Below are 18775 nucleotides of genomic sequence, written 5' to 3'. Positions count from 1 at the left end.
GGACCCTCCACGCCCATCCCTACTCTCTTCTCATCCACAGGACCCTCCACGCCCATCTCCACTCTCTTCTCACCCACAGGACCCTCCACACCCACGTCTACTCTCTTCTCACCCACAGGACCCTCCACACCCACGTCTACTCTCTTCTCGCCCACAGGACCCTCCACGCCCATCTCCACTCTCTTCTCGCCCACAGGACCCTCCACGCCCACGTCTACTCTCTTCTGGGACAGCCCAGGTTTATTTAAGCCATGTCAGAGGCAAGCCCATTGGCAATGCTCTACTTCCAAGGTAACTGAGCGGCCCCCAATTAAAGCACATTCTGCCTGGCATGGTGATGCACACATGTGACTCCTGCACTCATGATCCTAGCTGAGAAAGAACAATTTCAAGTTCAAGGCCAGCCTACACAAGTGAGACATTGTCTCAAAAATGACAATAGCAGGGCTGGAGAGATGGCTTAGCGGTTAAGCGCTTGCCTGTGAAGCCTAAGGACCCCGGTTCGAGGCTCGGTTCCCCAGGTCCCACGTTAGCCAGATGCACAAGGGGGCGCATGCGTCTGGAGTTCGTTTGCAGAGGCTGGAAGCCCTGGCGCGCCCATTCTCTCTCTCTCCCTCTATCTGTCTTTCTCTCTGTGTCTGTTGCTCTCAAATAAATAAATAAATAAATAATTTTTAAAAAATGACAATAGCAGCAAAAACCTGTCCTATTGTCCATGCCACCCACACGTCACAAGATGGGAAAGAATGACCCACACGCCCTACCTTTCCAGGGAGTGCAAGAAATCCGTCATGCAGGTTCTGAACATCGCATCTGCCACGTTCAAGGCCCCACACACCACCCCGAGCATGATGTCCGGCTTCTCTGCCTAGGAAAGACTCCAGCTCTCAGTACCCACAGGAAGAGGGAGACCTTGGTCATGGTCACCTGCAGGGAAGGTACAGTGGCTCCCTACCTGCACCTTCTCGGCGATGAGGTAGTCCAGCCACCCAGTGTCAATGTCATTGTTCTGGAAGTTCTCTGTCTCCAGAAGGTTAACAAGATATTCCACAGTGGTCCTGAAGTCACCACGGATAGACAACTCCTTCAAAGCCACCACCATGTTCCTAGAGGAGAGGCATGTGATTGGCTTCTAAATTCACACGGAGCACCAGAGAGGACAGGAGGCAAGCCAGGGTTCTGGGCCAGATGGCCAGGTCTCAGCTTCACCATGGGTTGGCTGGGTGATCTCACACAAATAACTTAGCCACTCTGGGACCATTACCTCATTTGGAAAACAGAGGAATAACCCTGACACCATGAAGTGTTAGGGATAGCTAAGAGACACTCAATATAAAGCATCAGTCACTGACCCACAAACGCCATCTGCTCTGAAGACTTGATTAAAGGACATTACATCATTAACTGTATGAGCTAATGATCGGGAAAGAAAGAGCTGGACTCTCTGGCTGAGAGAAACACTACCACCCCTTGGCAGATGCAAATCTCCTCTGTTGGGAACAGAGCTACCTCTCCCGTCCATGTCGACTCTGCCCAGCTCCCTCTTTCTTCTGCCCCTGTGGATTGGAACTCTGCCTGTGGACCAGCAGCTCCAAAGTTGCAGGAACATAAGGACTGTCTGGGGGAAGGGTTCTAGAGAAGTGAGGTATTGAATGTGCCTCTTCCTGGACAGACTTCCATCTGTGACAGTGTTCCCATGAGCCATGAACAGGTGTGGGGCAGAACCAGTAAGAGCCCCAAAGTGGGGTGAGAAAATAAAGACACACCAGGGAAGTCAAACAAAGGGTCAGCGGGCCACAGGAAAGTCAGGTGAGGGCTGCAGAGATGGCTCAGTGGTTAAGGTGCTTGCCTGCAAAAGCCTAGGGACCCATGTTTGACGCACTAAATCCCATGTTAGCCAGATGCACAAAGGTGAGGCAGGCACAAGGTTGTACATGCCCACCAGGTGGCACAAGCATCTGGTGTTTGATTTCAGTGGCTGAGGCCCTAGTATGCCAATTCTCTCTCTCTCTCTCTCTCTCTCAAATAAAAATAAATAAATAAAATAAAAGTCAGGTGTGTGGATAGAACCTGGATCTAAGTGTAAAATGTAACTCAAGAAGAACTAACTTGCCCCAGTTTTCTCAGAGAATTCCCAACTTAAAACACTGACGTGAGAAAGTGATGGAATCCAAGACAAGTTTTTCCCCTGCTGGACTCAACTAACAATAACAAGAAAACTGTGGGGAGGGGCTGGAGGGATTGCTTAGCGGGTAAAGCGTTTGCCTGCAAAGCCAAAGGATCCAGGTTCGATGACCCAGGTTCTATTTCCCAGGACCCACATAAGCCAGATGCACAGGTGGCGCATGCGTCTGGAGTTTGTTTGCAGTGGCTGGAGGCCCTGGGGCACCCATTCTCTCTCCCTCTCTCTCTCTCTCTCACCTTCTTTGTTAAATAAATAAATAGATAAAAATAAAATTTTTCAAAAGCTGGGGCTGGAGAGATGCCTTAGTGGTTGAAGCACTTGCCTGCAAAGCCTTGGGACCCAGGTTTGATTCCCCAATAGCCACATAAGCTAGACGCACAAGGTGGCGGAATGTGTCTGGAGTTCGCTTGAAGTGGCTGGAGGAGCTGGCATGCCCATTCTCTCTATGTATTTATCTGTCCTCCCCCATCCCTCTCTCTAAATAAATAAATAAATGCATTTCTTAAGCTAAAAGAGAAGATGGAGCTTTTCCCTCCAGATTGAAGGTACAGTATGAGACAGGCTGGTTCAGGTGGTTCCCTTTGGAGTAGTCTGGGCCCATCTCCTTGTATTAACGAAGCCTGCAAATAATCTTCCACGTGCTTCAAGGATCTCAATTTACGGCCCAGTGTAGCATGAATTCTTCTAAGTCGGCAGAGGCGTGCCATGGCTAAAGCTGCCACACTGAGTTAAAATTAATTTAATTCATGGCGAAGCACCCAAGACAGAGTCTAATGCTTTTGAAGTGAAAAGTCTCCGATGCCTTCCAGAGCTTCTTCAGAGCCCTGAAGAGTAATTATCCAGCCGCACGCTGACGTGCGCTGATAAAGCGAACTGAATTTTACCTTCTTGTGCCTGTCAAGCAGGGCATCTACGATGGGGTGCTTGAGAATGTGGGAGTCTTTGGTAAACGTGAGCCTCTCAGCTGTGAAGAACTACGGTGAGCACACAGACTTGGCTGAGCAAGAAACCTAAGCAGCTGTCACGGGCCTAGAGCGGGCAGCAGGATGCCCTGAAGAAATGGAGTTTTAGGAGTGAAGAGAGCCAATGAGGGGACAGTTTATGATTTTTTATTTTGGTTTTTTCTTTTGGTTTGGTTTTTCAAGGTAGGGTCTCACTCTAGCTCAAGCTGACCTGGAAATCACTCTGTAGTCTCAGGCTGGCCTCGAACTCACGGCGATCCTCCAACCTCTGTCTCCCGAGTGCTGGGATTAAAGGCATGTGCCACCACGCCCGGCTCCTTCCTTTCTTTCTTTCTTTCTTTCTTTCTTTCTTTCTTTCTTTCAGGTAGGGTCTCGCTATAGCCCAGGCTAACCTGGAATTCACTATGTAGTCTCAGACTGGCCTCGAACTCACAACATTCCTCCTACCTCTGCCTCCAAGTGCTGGCATTTAAAGGCGTGCGCCACCACACCCAGCTACACCATCCTTTTCTTGAACCGAGCACTCAGCACCTTTTAAACATCTTTGAACGTTCTTTGAGTCTCCTTTAAGTTAGCGCTCTTGCAAGCTCCATACCCAGTGGCCTTGGTGAGCTCACTGCACCTGGTTGGTCTCCAACACAAAAAGAGACTTTGTTCTTAGACTTCAAGGAGAAAGGTGTTTAAAATGGGGTCTACCTGTGACTCACCCTTGGTCTTCCCCATGTTACTGCAAGTGACGCGCGAGGTGAGGGCTGTGTTTGATTCTTAAAAGAGGGAGGCGGGGAGGGCAGGAGGGAGGACTAAAGGAGAAGACAGGCGGGAAGGGAAGAGTGGCCGGCAGGCAGGCAGGAGATACTGACGAAATGGCCTCTTCGCGGTTCTCGCCCCAGGAGAAGCAGTGTCCAAACTGGGAATCGGTGAACTCGTGCAGGCCTCCGGCAGCGGCCACGCTGAAGTAACCCCACACGTTCTTGCTGCTGCGGAAATTCAATTCCTGGACCGTCCCGGAGCTTGGCTTAAATCCCTGTAGCCCGGACAAGGGAAAGTATCATGAAAGCAGTCATTACTCCAGATATCTCTTCATCAGCATGCAGTTTGGGGGCTGGAGAGATGGCTCAGTGGTTAAGGTGTTTGTTTGCAAAGCCTAAGGACCCGAGTTTGATTACTCAATACCCATTTAGAGCCAGATGCACAAGGTGGTGCAGGCATCTGGAGTTTGCAGCTGCTAAAGACCCTGGGGCGCCCATTCTTTCTCGGTCTCTGTCTCTTGTCTCTCTCTCTCTCCTTGCAAATAAATAAATAAAATATATGTTTAAAAAAAAAAAGAATTCAAGGCTGGAGAGATGGCTTAGCAGTTAAGGCACATGCCTGCAAAGCCTAAGGAAGCAGGTTCGATTCTCCGATGCACATGGTGGCACTTGTGTCTGGAGTTTGTTTGCAGTGGCTACTGGCCCTGGTGCACCCATTCTCTCTCTCCCTCTTGCTCTCTCTCTAATAAATAAATAAATAAAAATATATTGGTTTTTTTTAAAAGCATTAAGGGCTGGAGAAATGGCTTAGTAGTCAAGGCATTTGTGAAGCCAAAGGACCCACGTTTGATTCGTCAGGACCCATATAAGCCAGAAGCACAAGGGGCACATGCATCTGGAGTTCATTTGCAATGGGTAGAGGTCCTGGTGTGCCCATTCTCTCTCTCTCTCTCTCTCTCTTTCTCCTTGCAAATAAAAAAAAAAAAATTTAAGAGCATAAAATTAAAAAAGAATTCAGCCAGGCATGGTGGCACATACCATTAATCCCAGCACTTGGAAGGCAGGGGTAGGAGGACTGCAGTGAGTTCAAGGCCACCCTAAGACTGCTTAGTGAATTCCAAGTCAGCCTGGGCTAGAGCAAAATCCTACCTTGAAAAGAAAAGAAAAAAAAAAGAATTCAGCCGGGCGTGGTGGTGCACACCTTTAATCCCAGTACTCAGGAAGCAGAGGTAGGAGGATCACTGTTTGAGGCCAGCCTGAGACTACATAGTGAATTCCAGGTCAGCCTGAGCCAGTGAGACCCTACCTCGAAAAACCAAAATAAATAAATAAATAAGAAGACTCCATTTCTGAAGAGCCCAGGAACCTGGACCACAAGCAAAACCAACATTCATTTCTCCTGCTATAGGTGTGCATGTGTCTGTTTTGGGGTACATCCAGGAGAGAGCTCACTCACTTTAAAAACCGTAAAAGTGCATCAGTGGTGTTGGGATGGGGAGCAAGCAATGGGGTGAACTTGATGACTATTGGAGCTGGCAAAAGGCACACTCTGGTTTTGTGCACAGGACATTTTCAATAAGGAAAATTTGAAAAAAAGCCGGGCATGGTGGTACACACCTCTAATCCCAGCACTCGGGAAGCAGAGGTAGGAGGATCGCTGTGAGTTCAAGGGCACCCTGAGACTACATAGTGAATTCCAGGTCAGCCTGGGCTACAGCAAGACCCTACCTCGAAAAACCAAAAGAGAAAAAAAGAAAAAAAAAGAAAGAAAAGTGAAGAATTGCAGCTGGGGAAGTAACTGAACTTCCCATCTTTCTAGTCCACATGAGATGGTGCTTGGTTGGCAGCTAAGATCTCAAATGAATGTAGCTCCTGGAGCATAAAACTCTTTAGTTATCGGGAGCTCTCATAGCCAACTTACTTGAACATAGTAACTAAAGACATTACACAATGTATATGTGAATCAAAACATCACTATAACTCATTAGCATATCCAGTTTTTATGTTTTATGCATCCATTAAAATGTATTCAATTGGGGGTCTAGAGAGTTGGCTTAGCAGTTAAGGTGCTTGCCTGAGAAGCCTAAGGACCCAGGTCCCGTTCCTAGTATCCACATAGGCCAGATGCACAAGGTGGAGCATGTGTCTGGAGTATGTTTGCAGAGGCTGGAGGCCCTGGCACACCCATTCTCTCTCTGTCTCTCCCTCTCAAATAGGTAAATAAATGAATAAATAATTTTTTTGTTGTTCATTTTTTATTTATTTATTTTAAAGTGACAGAAACAGAGAGAGAGAAAGAGAGAGATAGAGAATGGGCACACCAGGGCCTCCAGCCACTGCAAACGAACTCCAGACGCGTGCGCCCCCTTGTGCATCTGGCTAACGTGGGTCCTGGGGAATGGAGCCTTGAACGGGGCTCCTTAGGATTCATAGGCAAGCGCTTAACCGCTAAGCCATCTCTCCAGACCATAAATAAATTTTTAAATGTATCAACTGTGCTGGGGAAATGGCTCAGTGGTTAAGGTGCTTGCCCACAAAGCCTAACAACCTAAGTTCAATTCCCCAGTTCCCATGTAAAGCCAGACACACAAAGTGGTACATGCATCTGGAGTTCTTTGCAGCAGCAAGAGGCCCTGATGCACCCATTCTATTTCTCTCTCTGCATCACTCTGCTTGCAAATAAATATACTCTTAAAAATAAAAACAAAAAACTGGGTGTGGTGGTACATGCCTTAAGCCCAGCACTTGGAAGGCAGAGATAGGAGGACTGCCTCGAGTTCAAGGCCACTCTGAGACTACAGAGTGAATGCCAGGTCAGCCTGGCCTAGAGCAAGACCCTACCTTGAAAATCCAACAAAATAAATTAATTAATAAAATAAAATGTATTTATTTAAAAATAAAGTAAAACAATCCAGGCATGTTGGTGCACGCCTTTAATCCCAGCATTTGGAGGCAGAGGTAGGAGGATTGCCACGAGTTTGTGGCCACCCTGAGACTACAGAGGGAATTTCAGGTCAGCCTGGGCTAGAGTGAGAACCTATCTCAAAAATAAATAAATAAAGTAAAACACAAATAAATGATGAAGTCAGAGTAAGTCAAGGTATGAAAACGCAATAATGTCAGCCAATTCATAACAAGTCACCTGGATTTGGGCATCAAAGCCAGCTACTCATCCCAAAGATGGTGCCATTGGGAGAGTCAGAAGTGACCTCAAAAAAAAAAGTGACCTGAGCAAGTCCCAGAGGGATGGTAACACCACCCAGAAATAGCAACACGGTCACGTGAGTGACAAGATGTGTCAAGGGTCTGTGTGGTGCCTGGGACACAGCACACATCCAGTGGGCCACGAGCCACGACGTGTGGCTTTTACGCCCGATTTCCCATGTCTAGGAGAAGGCTGAACAGAGGCGTCCCTCCAAGGCTAAGGTCTAGGACCTGCTTCCCTGGGAGACGGCTGACACAGGGACCCACACTTGCCTCATCTGGGTTTTCACTGGTGATTCTGGCTGCTATGACGTGACCTCGGGCGAGGGGCGGGCTCAAGGGCATTTCAAAGGAAATGGGTGTCACACCCCACGGAGACTCTCCATACAGAAGTCGGATGTCCTTCAGCCTGTACAGCGGCACCCCCATCGCGATCTGAATGAACAACACAATCGCAGGTCAGTCACTAGAACCCTGCCCTGAAATGCGGGGTGCAGTGCAGTGGTGGAGGAGGGGAAGGAAGAGGTCTGGCCACACAATTTCTTCTGTTTTTTTTTTTTTTTTTTGAGAATGACACACAGACAGAGAGAAAGGCAGATTAATAGAGAATGAATGTGCCAAGGCCTCCAGCCACTGCAAACAAACTCCAGATGCATGCGCCCCCTTGTGCATCTGGCTTACGTGGGTCCTGGGGAATTGAGCCTCGAACCGGAGTCCTTACGCTTCACAGGCAAGCGCTCAACCACTAAGCCATCTCTCCAGCCCTGGCCACACAATTTCAAGTAGACTAAGCCCATTACATTTGCACGACGCTGTGCCACAGGGTAGCAGGACAGGCAAGGAGGAAAAGAGTCAGCTGGGCACGGTGCCACACACCTGCCATCTCAGCACCTCAGAGGCTGAGACTTGGGTAGAGAGCTCAAGGATAGCCTGGGCTACACAGTGAGACCCTGTCAGGAGGAAAACATGGAGGGAGGGGAAAGCTATATGGCACGATTTGGTTCCCACGGAGCAAACAGTGTGACTGTAAAAAGGACCAGCGTTCATGAAATAACACCGGACCAGGAACCCACGCTTGATGTACAAAGGCGGTCCCTCAGAGCCGCAGGAGGACAGAAGCAAACGTGTGCGGCTGGAAAGTTACAGGAGGTTTCTCGAAGGACACAGGGAGGACTGCCAAGAATAATAAGCAAATCCCAGACGTTCGTGGACACCAGGTTAAACACGTGATCAAATTTAACACCCTGTGCCTCTTGACAGCGGCACTAAGGACACAAAGACACCACTGTAGTGTTCTGCCAAAACACTTGGCGTGAATCTGACTGAGGAGAAATATCCGGGCAGCTCTGAACTGAATTCTTCAGGAGCGCTAGTGTTGGGCAGGTGTGGTGGCGCACACCTTTAGTCCCCGCAAGGAGAGGCTGAGGCAAGAGAATCAGTGTGTGTTTGAGGCTAGCCTGGGGCTATAGAGAGAGTTACAAGTTAGCTAGAGTGAGACCCTGCCTCAAAAACAAAACAAAACAAGGGCTGGAGAGATGGCTGAACAGTTAAGGTGCTTGCCTGCAAAGCCTAAGGACCCAGGTTCAACTCTCCAAGTCCCACGTAAGGCAGACGCACAGTGACACAAGCGTGCAAGGCTGCACATGCGTACAAGGAACGCACGTGTCTGGAGTTTGACTGCAGTGGCTGGCGGCCCTGGTGTGCCCATTCTCTCTCTTTCTCTCTCTCTCTCTAGCTCCCACTCTCAATTTCTCACATAAAAACAATGTCCTGTGAGGCCCTGGTTTAATACCCACATATACCCCCCAATAAAGGTCAATATCAATAATGAAAAGATAAAAGGTTGGAGAAGGCTCCAGATTTAAAAGCCTAAAGAGGGATAAAGCGATGGCTCAGTGGTGAAATGTGCTTGCTTACAAAGCCTGCTGGTCCAAGTTAAATTCCCTGGTACTCACATAAAGCCCGATACACAAAATCATGCATTTGCAATGATGAAAATCCCTGGTACACCCATTCTCAATCTCTCTCACATAAATTAATTAATTAAAACCTTTTAAAAAATGAAAAGACTGAAGACATACAACAATAAAATGTAATGTATTATCGTGGCCTTTTATTTATTTATTATCTGGCTTTATAAAAATAGCCATAGCAGGGCTGGAGAGATGGCTTAGCGGTTAAGCGCCTGCCTGTGAAGCCTAAGGACCCCGGGCTCGAGGCTCGGTTCCCCAGGTCCCACGTTAGCCAGATGCACAAGGGGGCGCATGCGTCTGGAGTTCGTTTGCAGAGGCTGGAAGCCCTGGCGCGCCCATTCTCTCTCTCCCTCTATCTGTCCTTCTCTCTGTGTCTGTCGCTCTCAAATAAATAAATTAAAAAAAAAATTAAAAAAAAAAATAGCCATAGCAGAACACTGTTACACAGTTAGGAACATGCTTAATGCTGACACTATATTAAATTATTAAACATGTAGAGTTAATGTTTCCAAGGGCTTGGACTACATTGTAATATTGTTCCAGAATGTCTTTATTTCTAGGTGCCTTTATACCAAAGTGCTTAGGGGTGAACCACCTGTCACAAAGAAGTCTATTTCTCATCTATCTTCCCATCTATCTCTCGAAAGGTTGATACTGGGCAGGAGAGATGGCTTAGCAGTTAAGGTGCTTGCCTGTGAAACCTAAGGACCCAGGTTCAACTCCCCAGAACCCACATAGGCCAGATGCATAAGGTGGCAACATGTGCCTGGAGTTCAACTGCAATGGCTAAAGGCCCTAGCATGTCAATTTTCTCTCTCTCTCTCTCTCTCCCCCTCTCCCTATCTCTTGCTCTCTCTTTCTCATAAAAATAAAATAAAATAAAATAAAATAAAATAAAATAAAATAAAATAAAATAAAATAAAAGGGTTGATCCCTCTCTCAAAAATTTATACGTGGAGCCGGGCGTGGTGGCGCACGCCTTTAATCCCAGCACTTGGGAGGCAGAGGTAGGAGGACTGCCATGAGTTCAAGGCCACCCTGAGATGACAGAGTTAATTCCAGGTCAGCCTGGACCAGAGTGAGACCCTACCTCGAAAAACCAAAAAAAAAAAAAAATTTATACGTGGTACTGGAGAGACAGCTTAGCAGTTAAAGCACTTGCCTGTGAAGCCTAAGGACTCAGGTTCAATTCCTCAGTACCCACATAAACCAGATGCACAAAGTGGTACATGCATCTGGAGTTCATTTGCACTGGCTAGAGGCACACCCATTCTTTCTCTCTCTCTCTCAAATAAATAAATAAATAAATAAAATATATTTTTTTAAAAAAGCAGAGAGGATCCAGGCATGGTGGCACATGCTTTTAATCCCAGTACTCGTGAGGCAGAGGTAGGAGGATTGCCATGAGTTCAAAGCCACCCTGAGACTATATAGGGAATTCCAGGTCAGCCTGGGCTAGAGTGAAACCCTACCTCAAAAAAAAGGGGGGGCTGGAAGATGGCTGAGCACTTAAGGCATTTGCCTGAAAAGTCAAAGAACCCAGGTTCAATTCCCCAGGACCCACATTAGCCAAATGCACAAAGGGGCACACACATCTGGAGTTCATCTGCCATGGCTGGAGGCCCTGGCATGCCCACTCTTTCTCTCTCTCCCTCTTCCTCTGTCAAATAAATAAATAAATAAAATATTTTGTTAAAAAAGGGGAGGGGCTGGAGGGATGGCTTAGCAGTTAAGGCATTTCCCTGCAAGGCCAAAGGACCCAGGTTTGACTCCCCAGTACACACATTAGCCAGATGCACAAGGGGGCGCATGCATCTGGAAATTGTTTGCAGTGGCTGGAGGCCCCGTTGTGCCCATTCTCTCTCTGTCCCTCTTTCTCTGTCAAATAAATAAATATAAAATGTTAAAGAAAAAAAAAAAAAAAACAGAGAGAAGCTGGGTGTGGTGGTGCACGCCTTTAGTCCCAGCACTTGGGAGGCAGAGGCAGGAGGATTGCTGAGAGTTTGAGGCCACGCCCAAGAACACAGAATGAATTCCAGGTCAGCCTGGGCTGGAGTGAGACCCTACCTTGAAAAAAACAAAACAAACAAAACAAACAACAACAAAAACACAGACAGAGAGAGAAGCGAGAGGAGAGAGAGAGAGCTTGAAGTCCTTGGAGCAGGGCGGCCCCTCCAGGCTCGGTCTCCTGACCTGCAGTTGCGCGGCGGGCAGGTTGACGTCGGCGATCATTTCCGTGCAGGGATGCTCCACCTGCAAGCGCGGGTTCAGCTCCAGGAAGCAGAAGCTGCCGTCCTGGCTGTAGAGGTATTCCACTGTGCCTGCGCTCACATAGCCCACCGTTTTGGCCAGGCGGACGGCACACTGCGGAGACAGACAGGTGTGGAGGGCTTCTAGCTGCTGTGCGGGTCACTGTAAGCGGTGACATCCGTGCCCTCCCCTGTGCCCACGGAGGACCTGCTATGTGGGAGAGATCTGGGGACCTCAGGGAGCCACCATACCTGTGTGATGTTGACAGCATCTGTGGGATGGGCCTTCTTCCCCCTTGCTCGCCAGCACCCACGCCACCCTCCAGCCACCGTGACGCTAGCAAGTTCCTGGGGAATGCCAGGCTTTGCAGCTGCCCCCACCCAGCTCGGCAACGTGTACCTGCTCCATGTACTCGAACACAGCTGGCATGGCGATGGTGGCGGGCGCCTCCTCGATGATCTTTTGGTGCCGCCTCTGGATGGAGCAGTCCCGTCCAAACAGAGACACGGCGTTACCGTACTGGTCAGCCAGGACCTGGACCTCCAGGTGCCGAGCATGCTGGGCCAGCTTCATGAGGAAGATGGGTGAACCTGCGAGCTCTCTCTGCACCTGCAGGGGATGTACGGGTGCTGGGTGCTCATGAGGAAAAGCAGCTTTGGAAGCTGCCAGAACTTTCCAGAAGAGAGCGTTTAACAATAGTGATATGGATAGGATTCCTTCATGCCTCAGCTGATTTTTAACTTTCATTTTAACCTCTCTCAAAGACGTGACTGACATTGTTTTTAAGTCAAACACTAAAAGGGGTAAAATTTCTTCGCAATCCTAAATCCTAAAGATAATGAACTAAGGTGGACACAGTGGCCCGTGCCTGTAATACCAGTATTCCGGAGGCTGAGGGAGGAGGATTAACATGAGTTCAAGGCTAGACTGGGCTACATAGCATGATCTTTTCTCAAAAAAAGCCAGGCATGGTGGAGCACGCCTTTAATCTCAGCACTCGGGAGGCAGAGGTAGGAGGATCACCGTGAGTTCAAGGCCACTCTGAGGCTACATAGTGAATTCCAGGAGAGCCTGAGCTAGAGTGAAACCCTACCTCAAAAAAAAAACACAAAACAAAACATAAAACAGAGCTGGAGAGATGGCTCAGCAATTAAGGCACTTCCCTACAAAACCTAAGGACCCAAGTTCAATTCCCCAGTGCCCAAGTACAACAAGATACACAAGATGGCCCATGCATCTAGAGTTTGTCTACAGTGGCTAGAGACCCTGATGTGCCCATTCTCTCTATCTGCTACATGGGACCCTATCTCAAACCATCCCCCTCTCTCTCTCACACACACACACAAAGTGAAAGGAAAGAAGAAAAGAAGGGAGGGAGGGAGGAGTAAATGAAAGCTGGGGGAAAATGGTTCATTTGCCTAGCCTGAATGAAGCCTTGGGCTCCATCACAGCATTACAAAATTTAAAATCACACACACACCAACCATGGGCTGAAGATATGGCTTAATGGTTAAACACTTGCCTGTGAAGCCTAAGGACCTTGTTTCAAGGCTCAATTCCCCAGGACTCACATAAGCTAGATGCACAAGGAGGCACATGCATCTGGAGTTCATTTGCAGTAGCTGGAGGCCCTGGCACACCCATTCTCTCCCTCTCTCTCTCCCTCTCTCTCTCTCTCTCTCTCTCTGCCTCTTTCTCACTCTGTCACTCTCAAATAAATAAATAAAAATAAACAAAAACAATCTTAAAAATCACACTGACACACACAAAATTATAGACCCAGCTCAATCAAATGTCAGGTTGACCTAAGAGAATAATTTCCTTATACACTGTGCCAACTATACATTGTTAGCCAGATGTGGTGGTACACACCTTTATTCTTTTATTTACTTATTTATTTATTTTTAGTTTTCCAAGGTAGTGTCTCACTCTAGCCGAGGCTGACCTGGAATTCACTATGTAGTCTCAGGCTGGCCTCAAACTCACTGCGATCCTCCTACCTCTGCCTCCCAAGTGCTGGGATTAAAGGCATGCAAAGCCAGGCATGGTGTGCATGTGTATGAATAGCTATGAGTTCAAGGACACCCTGAGACTGAATTCCAGGTCAGCCTGAGCTACAGCAAGACTCTACCTTAAAAAAGGAAGATTATTAAATATAATAACTAAAAAGTAACCTGGGGTCCAGAGATGGAATGAAGGGGTTTGCGAAGTCACGGAAAGGCCCGGGCAAGATGCACTCACTTGTCTGAAAAGCATCGGGAAGTCCTCAGCACTCTCAGCCTTACGGATTCCTTTCCCTCCACCACCTTCTGAAGCTTTGATCATCAATGGGAAACCGATTCTTTCTGCCACCTGGATGGGGAGAACAAACGGGCCTCTTCAGAAAGCGAGACGGGTGCCAACTGATTCCAGGGTGGGCAGAAGGTTCTGGAACCCTGGTCCTGCATGCTCTGCAGTTTACCTCCAAGCCCTCCTCCACATCTTTTATGCGGCCCTGGTCATAAACATCTTCTGGGACACTGATGTGTTTGCCCTGCTGCAGGCCACCCTCTGTCCACTCCAGTGTGAGACCTGTGGAGGCAGAGAGCAAACTGGGGACTCTGAGGACACTCACACAGCGCAGCAGCCACGTCCCAGCTGCTGGGGCCTTTCGCTGCCACGTGATGTCTCATCATCCTGAGGACAGACCCACCCTGAATGTGAACCAAGCTCAATAAGTACACACTGAGAGGATGGCTTAACAGTTAAGGTGTTTGTCTGCAAAGCCAAAGGATCCAGGTTCGATTCCTTAGGACTCATGTAAGTCAGATGCACAAGGTGGCACATGCATCTGGAATTCATGTGCAGGGGGTAACGGCCCTGGCACACCCATATTCATTCTCTCTCTCTCTTTCTCTCTCTCTCTCTCTCTCTCTCTGCCTCTCTCTTTCTAATAAATAAAAATTTTAAAATATGCAGACAGAGTCCCTGGAGAACAAAATGAAACTAACTTTAGAAATAACCTCTATCCTACTCAAAAGAATCCCTGCTTTCTGAAACTATGGAAAGAAGATTTAATAAACAAAAACAAATAAATTTTCCAAACTGAGCTGGGTGTGGTAATGCATGCCTTTAATCCCAGCACTTTGGAGGCAGAGGTAGGAGGATTGCTGAGTTTGAGACCAGCCTGAGACGACAGAGTGAGTTCCAAGTCAACCTGGACTAGAGTAAGAGCCTATCACACAAACAAACAAAAAAATTTCCAATTTTGGAATTTTTTTGTTTTTACCTTTACAGGAAAAATATCACATTGGGGCTAGAAAGATGGTCAGTGGTTAAAGGCACTTGCTAGCAAAGCCTGATGGCTCAGATTCAAATCCCCAATACCATGTAAAGCCAGAGGCACAAAGTGGAACATGCATCTGGAGTGTGTTTGCAATAAGAGGCCTTGGCATGGCCATTCACTCTCTCTCTCTGTGTGTCTCTCCTTGCAATAAATAAATTAAAAGAAAATATCACATCAGATAGGAAATGCCTGAGATTTTTTTCTGTTTATTTTTTAATTTGTTCTAGAAGTTTTATTTTTAGGAATATGTCCAAAGAAAATGATTAAAACATACACATACATAGCTGTAAGACTATTGAAGCTCCATTCCTTTGAGCATGTTTAAAATTAGAAGACAAATTAGGAAACTACCTAAATTGTATAAGTACAGAGGCTAGGAAGTAATTATATAGCATATCTGTATGATGAACTCCTATGTAGGTGTGAGGTGTGGCCGTGCATGCCTGTAACCCCAGCTACAGAAAGATCCAGAATTCAATGCTAGCCTGGGCAATCAAGCAAAACCCTATCTCAAAAGAAAATAAAAAAGGCCAGGCGTGGTGTCACACGCCTTTAATCACAGCACTCGGGAGGCAGAGGTAGGAGGATCACTGTGAGTTCAAGGCCACCCTGAAACTACATAGTGAATTCCAGGTCAGCCTGGACTAGAGTGAGACTTTACCTCAAAAAAATAAAATTAAATTAAATTTAAAAAGAAAAGGTTAGGGATCTAGCTTAGGAGTGGAGTGCTTGACTGGTATGTGCAAGGTCCTGGGTTCAAAGCCCAGTACTGCAAATAATACTAAGAATAATCCTATGCAGGTTTCTCCTTGCTGTTGTTTTGAGGCAGGATCTCACTCTAACCCAGGCTAACCTGAAACTCACTCTGTAGCCCAAGCTAGTCTCAACTTCACAGCAATCCTCCTACCTCAGCCTCCGAAGTGCTGGGGAAAAAAAGGTGTACACACCATACCTGGTGTATGTTGTTTTTGAGCCAGAGTCTAGTCTAGGTTGGCCTGAAACTCACTTGTATAGCCCAGGCTGGCCTCAAACTCATGGTCACCCCTCTGTCTCAGCCTTCCAAGTCCTGGGATTACAAGCATGAGCCACAACACTCGGCTTCCAGCTCGTTTTATACTCCCATTTTCCTTTCTTTTAAATTGTTATTTATTTGAGAGAGAGTGAGGGTAGACAAAACAGGGCCTCCTACCACTGCAAAAGAACTTCAGATGCATGTGTCACTTTGTGTATCTGGCTTCGTGTAGGTACAGGGGACTTGAACCAGAGCCATCTGGCTTTATGAGCAAGAGCCTTTAACCACTGAGCCACCTCTTCAGCCCCTGTCCTCCTACTTTCTAAGTTGGCTACAATAAAGTTGTATATTTAATGGTTTAAAAAAATTATTATTAATTATTTTGGTTTTTCAAAGTTGGGTCTTATTCTAGTCCAGGCTGATCTGGAATTCACTCTGTAGTCTCAGGGTGGACTCGAACTCACAGTGATCCTCCTACCTCTGCCTCCCGAGTGCTGGGATTAAAGGTGTGAGCCACCATGCCCAGCTTGGTTTAAAAATTTGAAACATGGCTAGAGAGATGGCTTAGTAGTTAAGGCTTTTACCTGCAAAGCCCAAGGACCTGGGTTCCATACCCTAGTACCCACATAAAGCCAGATGAACAGGGCAACACACGTGTATGGAGTTCATTTGAAGTGGCTGGAGGCTCTGGCGTACCCATTCTCCCTCTATCTGCCTCTCTCTCTCTCTCTAATTAATTAATTAATTAATTAAAAAAATAATTTTAGCCAGGCATGGTGGCGCACACCTTTAGTCCCAGTACTCGGGAGGCAGAGGTAGGAGGATCACTGTGAGTTCGAGGCTGCCCTGAGGCTACATAGTGAATTCCAGGTCAGCCTGGGCTAGAGTGAGATCCCACCTCAAAAGACCAAAAAAAAAAAAAAATTTTTTTAAAACAGGAAGCTGGGCACAGTGGTGCATGCCTTTAATCCCAGCACTCGGGAGGCAGAGGTAGGCAGGTCGCCTTGAGTTCAAGGCCACCCTGAGACTACATAGTGAATTCCACATCAGCCTGGCCTAGAGTGAGACCCTACCTTGAAAAAAAAAAAAAAAAAAAAAGGACTGGAGAGATGGCTTAGCAGTTAAGGCACTTGCCTGCAAAGCCTAAGAGTCCATGTCCAACTCCCCAGATACCACATAACTCAGACACACAAGGCGATGCATGGGCAAGGATGCACATGAGCATAAGGTGACACATGTGTCTGGCATTCAATTACAGTGGCTGGAGACCCTGGCACACCAATTCTCTCTCTCTCTCTCTCTCTCTCTCTCATAAAGACCAGTCTATTGGGCTTGACTCAAAAGAAAAATAATAAATAGGGCTGGAGAGATGGCTAAGTGGTTAGGGTGCTTGCAAAGCCAATAGACCCAGGTTCGATTCCCCAGTACCCACATAAAGCCAGATGCACAAGGTGGCACTTCTGTCTGGAATTCATTTGCAGTAGCTGAAAGCCCTAGATGACCATTCTCTCTCTCTCTCTCTCTCTCTCTCTCTCTCTCTCTCAAAAAATAAAATAAAATGAAAATTAAAAAAAAAGTAAGGTGGCACATGCTTTTAATCCCAGCACTTGGGAGGCAGAGGTAGGAGGATTGCCATGAGTTTGAGGCCACCCTGAGACTACATAGTAAATTCCAGGTCAGGCTGGGCTAGAGTGAGACCCTACCTCGAAAATAAATAAATAAATAAATAAAAAGTTAGAAATAAAAGAATTTACAAAGCATACTCTTGTCACCCCAACTGGACCTAGAAGATCCCCCAAAGTAATAGTCATGGTCCCTTACCACTTCCGCTCCAGGGCAAGGTTGGGATCTGCAGTGTCTGGGCAACGATGGTTGAGGCGATCTTATCTCCCAGGGCCCACATGGCTTCACTGGGGGGGCCTGCGGGGTCAGGAAATGGGGACAGAATTGGGTCAGCCACCGACATGCAGAGCTGAGAGGCAGCTGAGTGCACAGAGAGAGGGCCAGGTGGATACAAGGGAAGAAAGCATCTGGGATCATGGATCTCCAGGAGCCTGACCTCCCTCGGGGGATCCATTAGGTCGCTATGGCATCAGTCAACTTTCAATGTGCGGACTGTAAGCCTGAACTAAGTTACCCCGAAGCTATGTGGCATACTCAAAGGTCACTTGGAGAGAAGACAAACAGCTGGATGAAGGAGACAGGCTGGCAGCTAGGCTGTGGGGTGGCAACTACTCGAGAGGGAAGGCTCTCGGCGTTCGTGGGCCAGCTGCCCGGTGGTGTGGGCAAACATCTCTCACAGGATAGTCGCCTCTCAGTTCTGCTTGCATTCATCGTTGGAGGATTCAACCAAACACAAGTGGAATTTTTTTTTATTTTTTATCTATTAATTTTTTTATTATTTTTTGGTTCTGAGGTAGGATTTCACTCTAGCACAGGCAGATCTGGAATTGAGAATGTAGTCTCAGGCTGGCCTTGAACTCACAACACTCCTCTTACCTCTGCCTCCTGAGTGCTAGGATTAAAGGCGTGTGCCACCATGCCCAGCTACAGGTGGAAAAGCTTTTTAACTGTATCTGTACTGAACTTACACAGACTTCTTTCCTTGTCAGTATTCCCTCCATAACCAGGTAACAAAGCGTTTACATTGTATTAGGTATTGTAAGAAATGTAGTGATGATTTAAGGTACACATAGGGTTATGCAAAGACCAGGCCTGTTTGTATAAGGGGCTTGAGATGCGGGGGGGGGGGGGTCTCAGAACCCATCTCCTGAGGATACAAGGGTGGTGTACCCTCACAAAGTTAACAAACATTGCCCCAAATAAAATTCCTCAAGCCATGGACAGCATTAGACAATGGATCATTTCATCTAGAGCACAGCGGAGGTGAGGGGACTCTAGTCCCAAAGGGTGAGGGGCATTTGAAAGTCCCAAGAACAGCCTGGACAAAAATGTGGCCGTTTTAGATACATGGCCCTCAAACCTAGTCAGAAATCTGAACCTTAATGCCAGCAGAAACACCAGCCAAGGGTCATCTCACTGTGGCAACCACAGCAATGGCTCCTACGTCCATGGCCTGGCCCACTTACCTATATGCATCCCAGCCCCGCTCACA

The 18775-nt window shown here is 47.4% G+C and overlaps 1 protein-coding gene across 1 annotated transcript in view; it reads right to left on the bottom strand.

The window, feature by feature from the left end:
* The window catches only part of Acacb (acetyl-CoA carboxylase beta), a 140975-nt gene that overhangs the window by 83985 nt on the left and 38215 nt on the right, over nt 1-18775 (bottom strand). The window contains exons 6-14 of the mRNA XM_045132566.1: nt 17482-17580; nt 13785-13894; nt 13565-13675; nt 11723-11932; nt 11267-11437; nt 7374-7535; nt 4008-4171; nt 956-1106; nt 765-868 (exon numbers count right to left, since the gene is read on the bottom strand). Coding sequence (XP_044988501.1) covers nt 765-868; nt 956-1106; nt 4008-4171; nt 7374-7535; nt 11267-11437; nt 11723-11932; nt 13565-13675; nt 13785-13894; nt 17482-17580 — 1282 coding nt within the window. The remainder of the gene's footprint in view (nt 1-764; nt 869-955; nt 1107-4007; nt 4172-7373; nt 7536-11266; nt 11438-11722; nt 11933-13564; nt 13676-13784; nt 13895-17481; nt 17581-18775) is intronic.

This window comes from Jaculus jaculus, chromosome 13, assembly GCF_020740685.1.
Source record: "Jaculus jaculus isolate mJacJac1 chromosome 13, mJacJac1.mat.Y.cur, whole genome shotgun sequence".
NCBI classification, from domain to species: Eukaryota; Metazoa; Chordata; class Mammalia; order Rodentia; family Dipodidae; genus Jaculus; species Jaculus jaculus.
The sequence above is the reverse complement of the archived record's forward strand: the minus strand, read 5'-3'. Positions and strand labels throughout refer to the sequence as shown.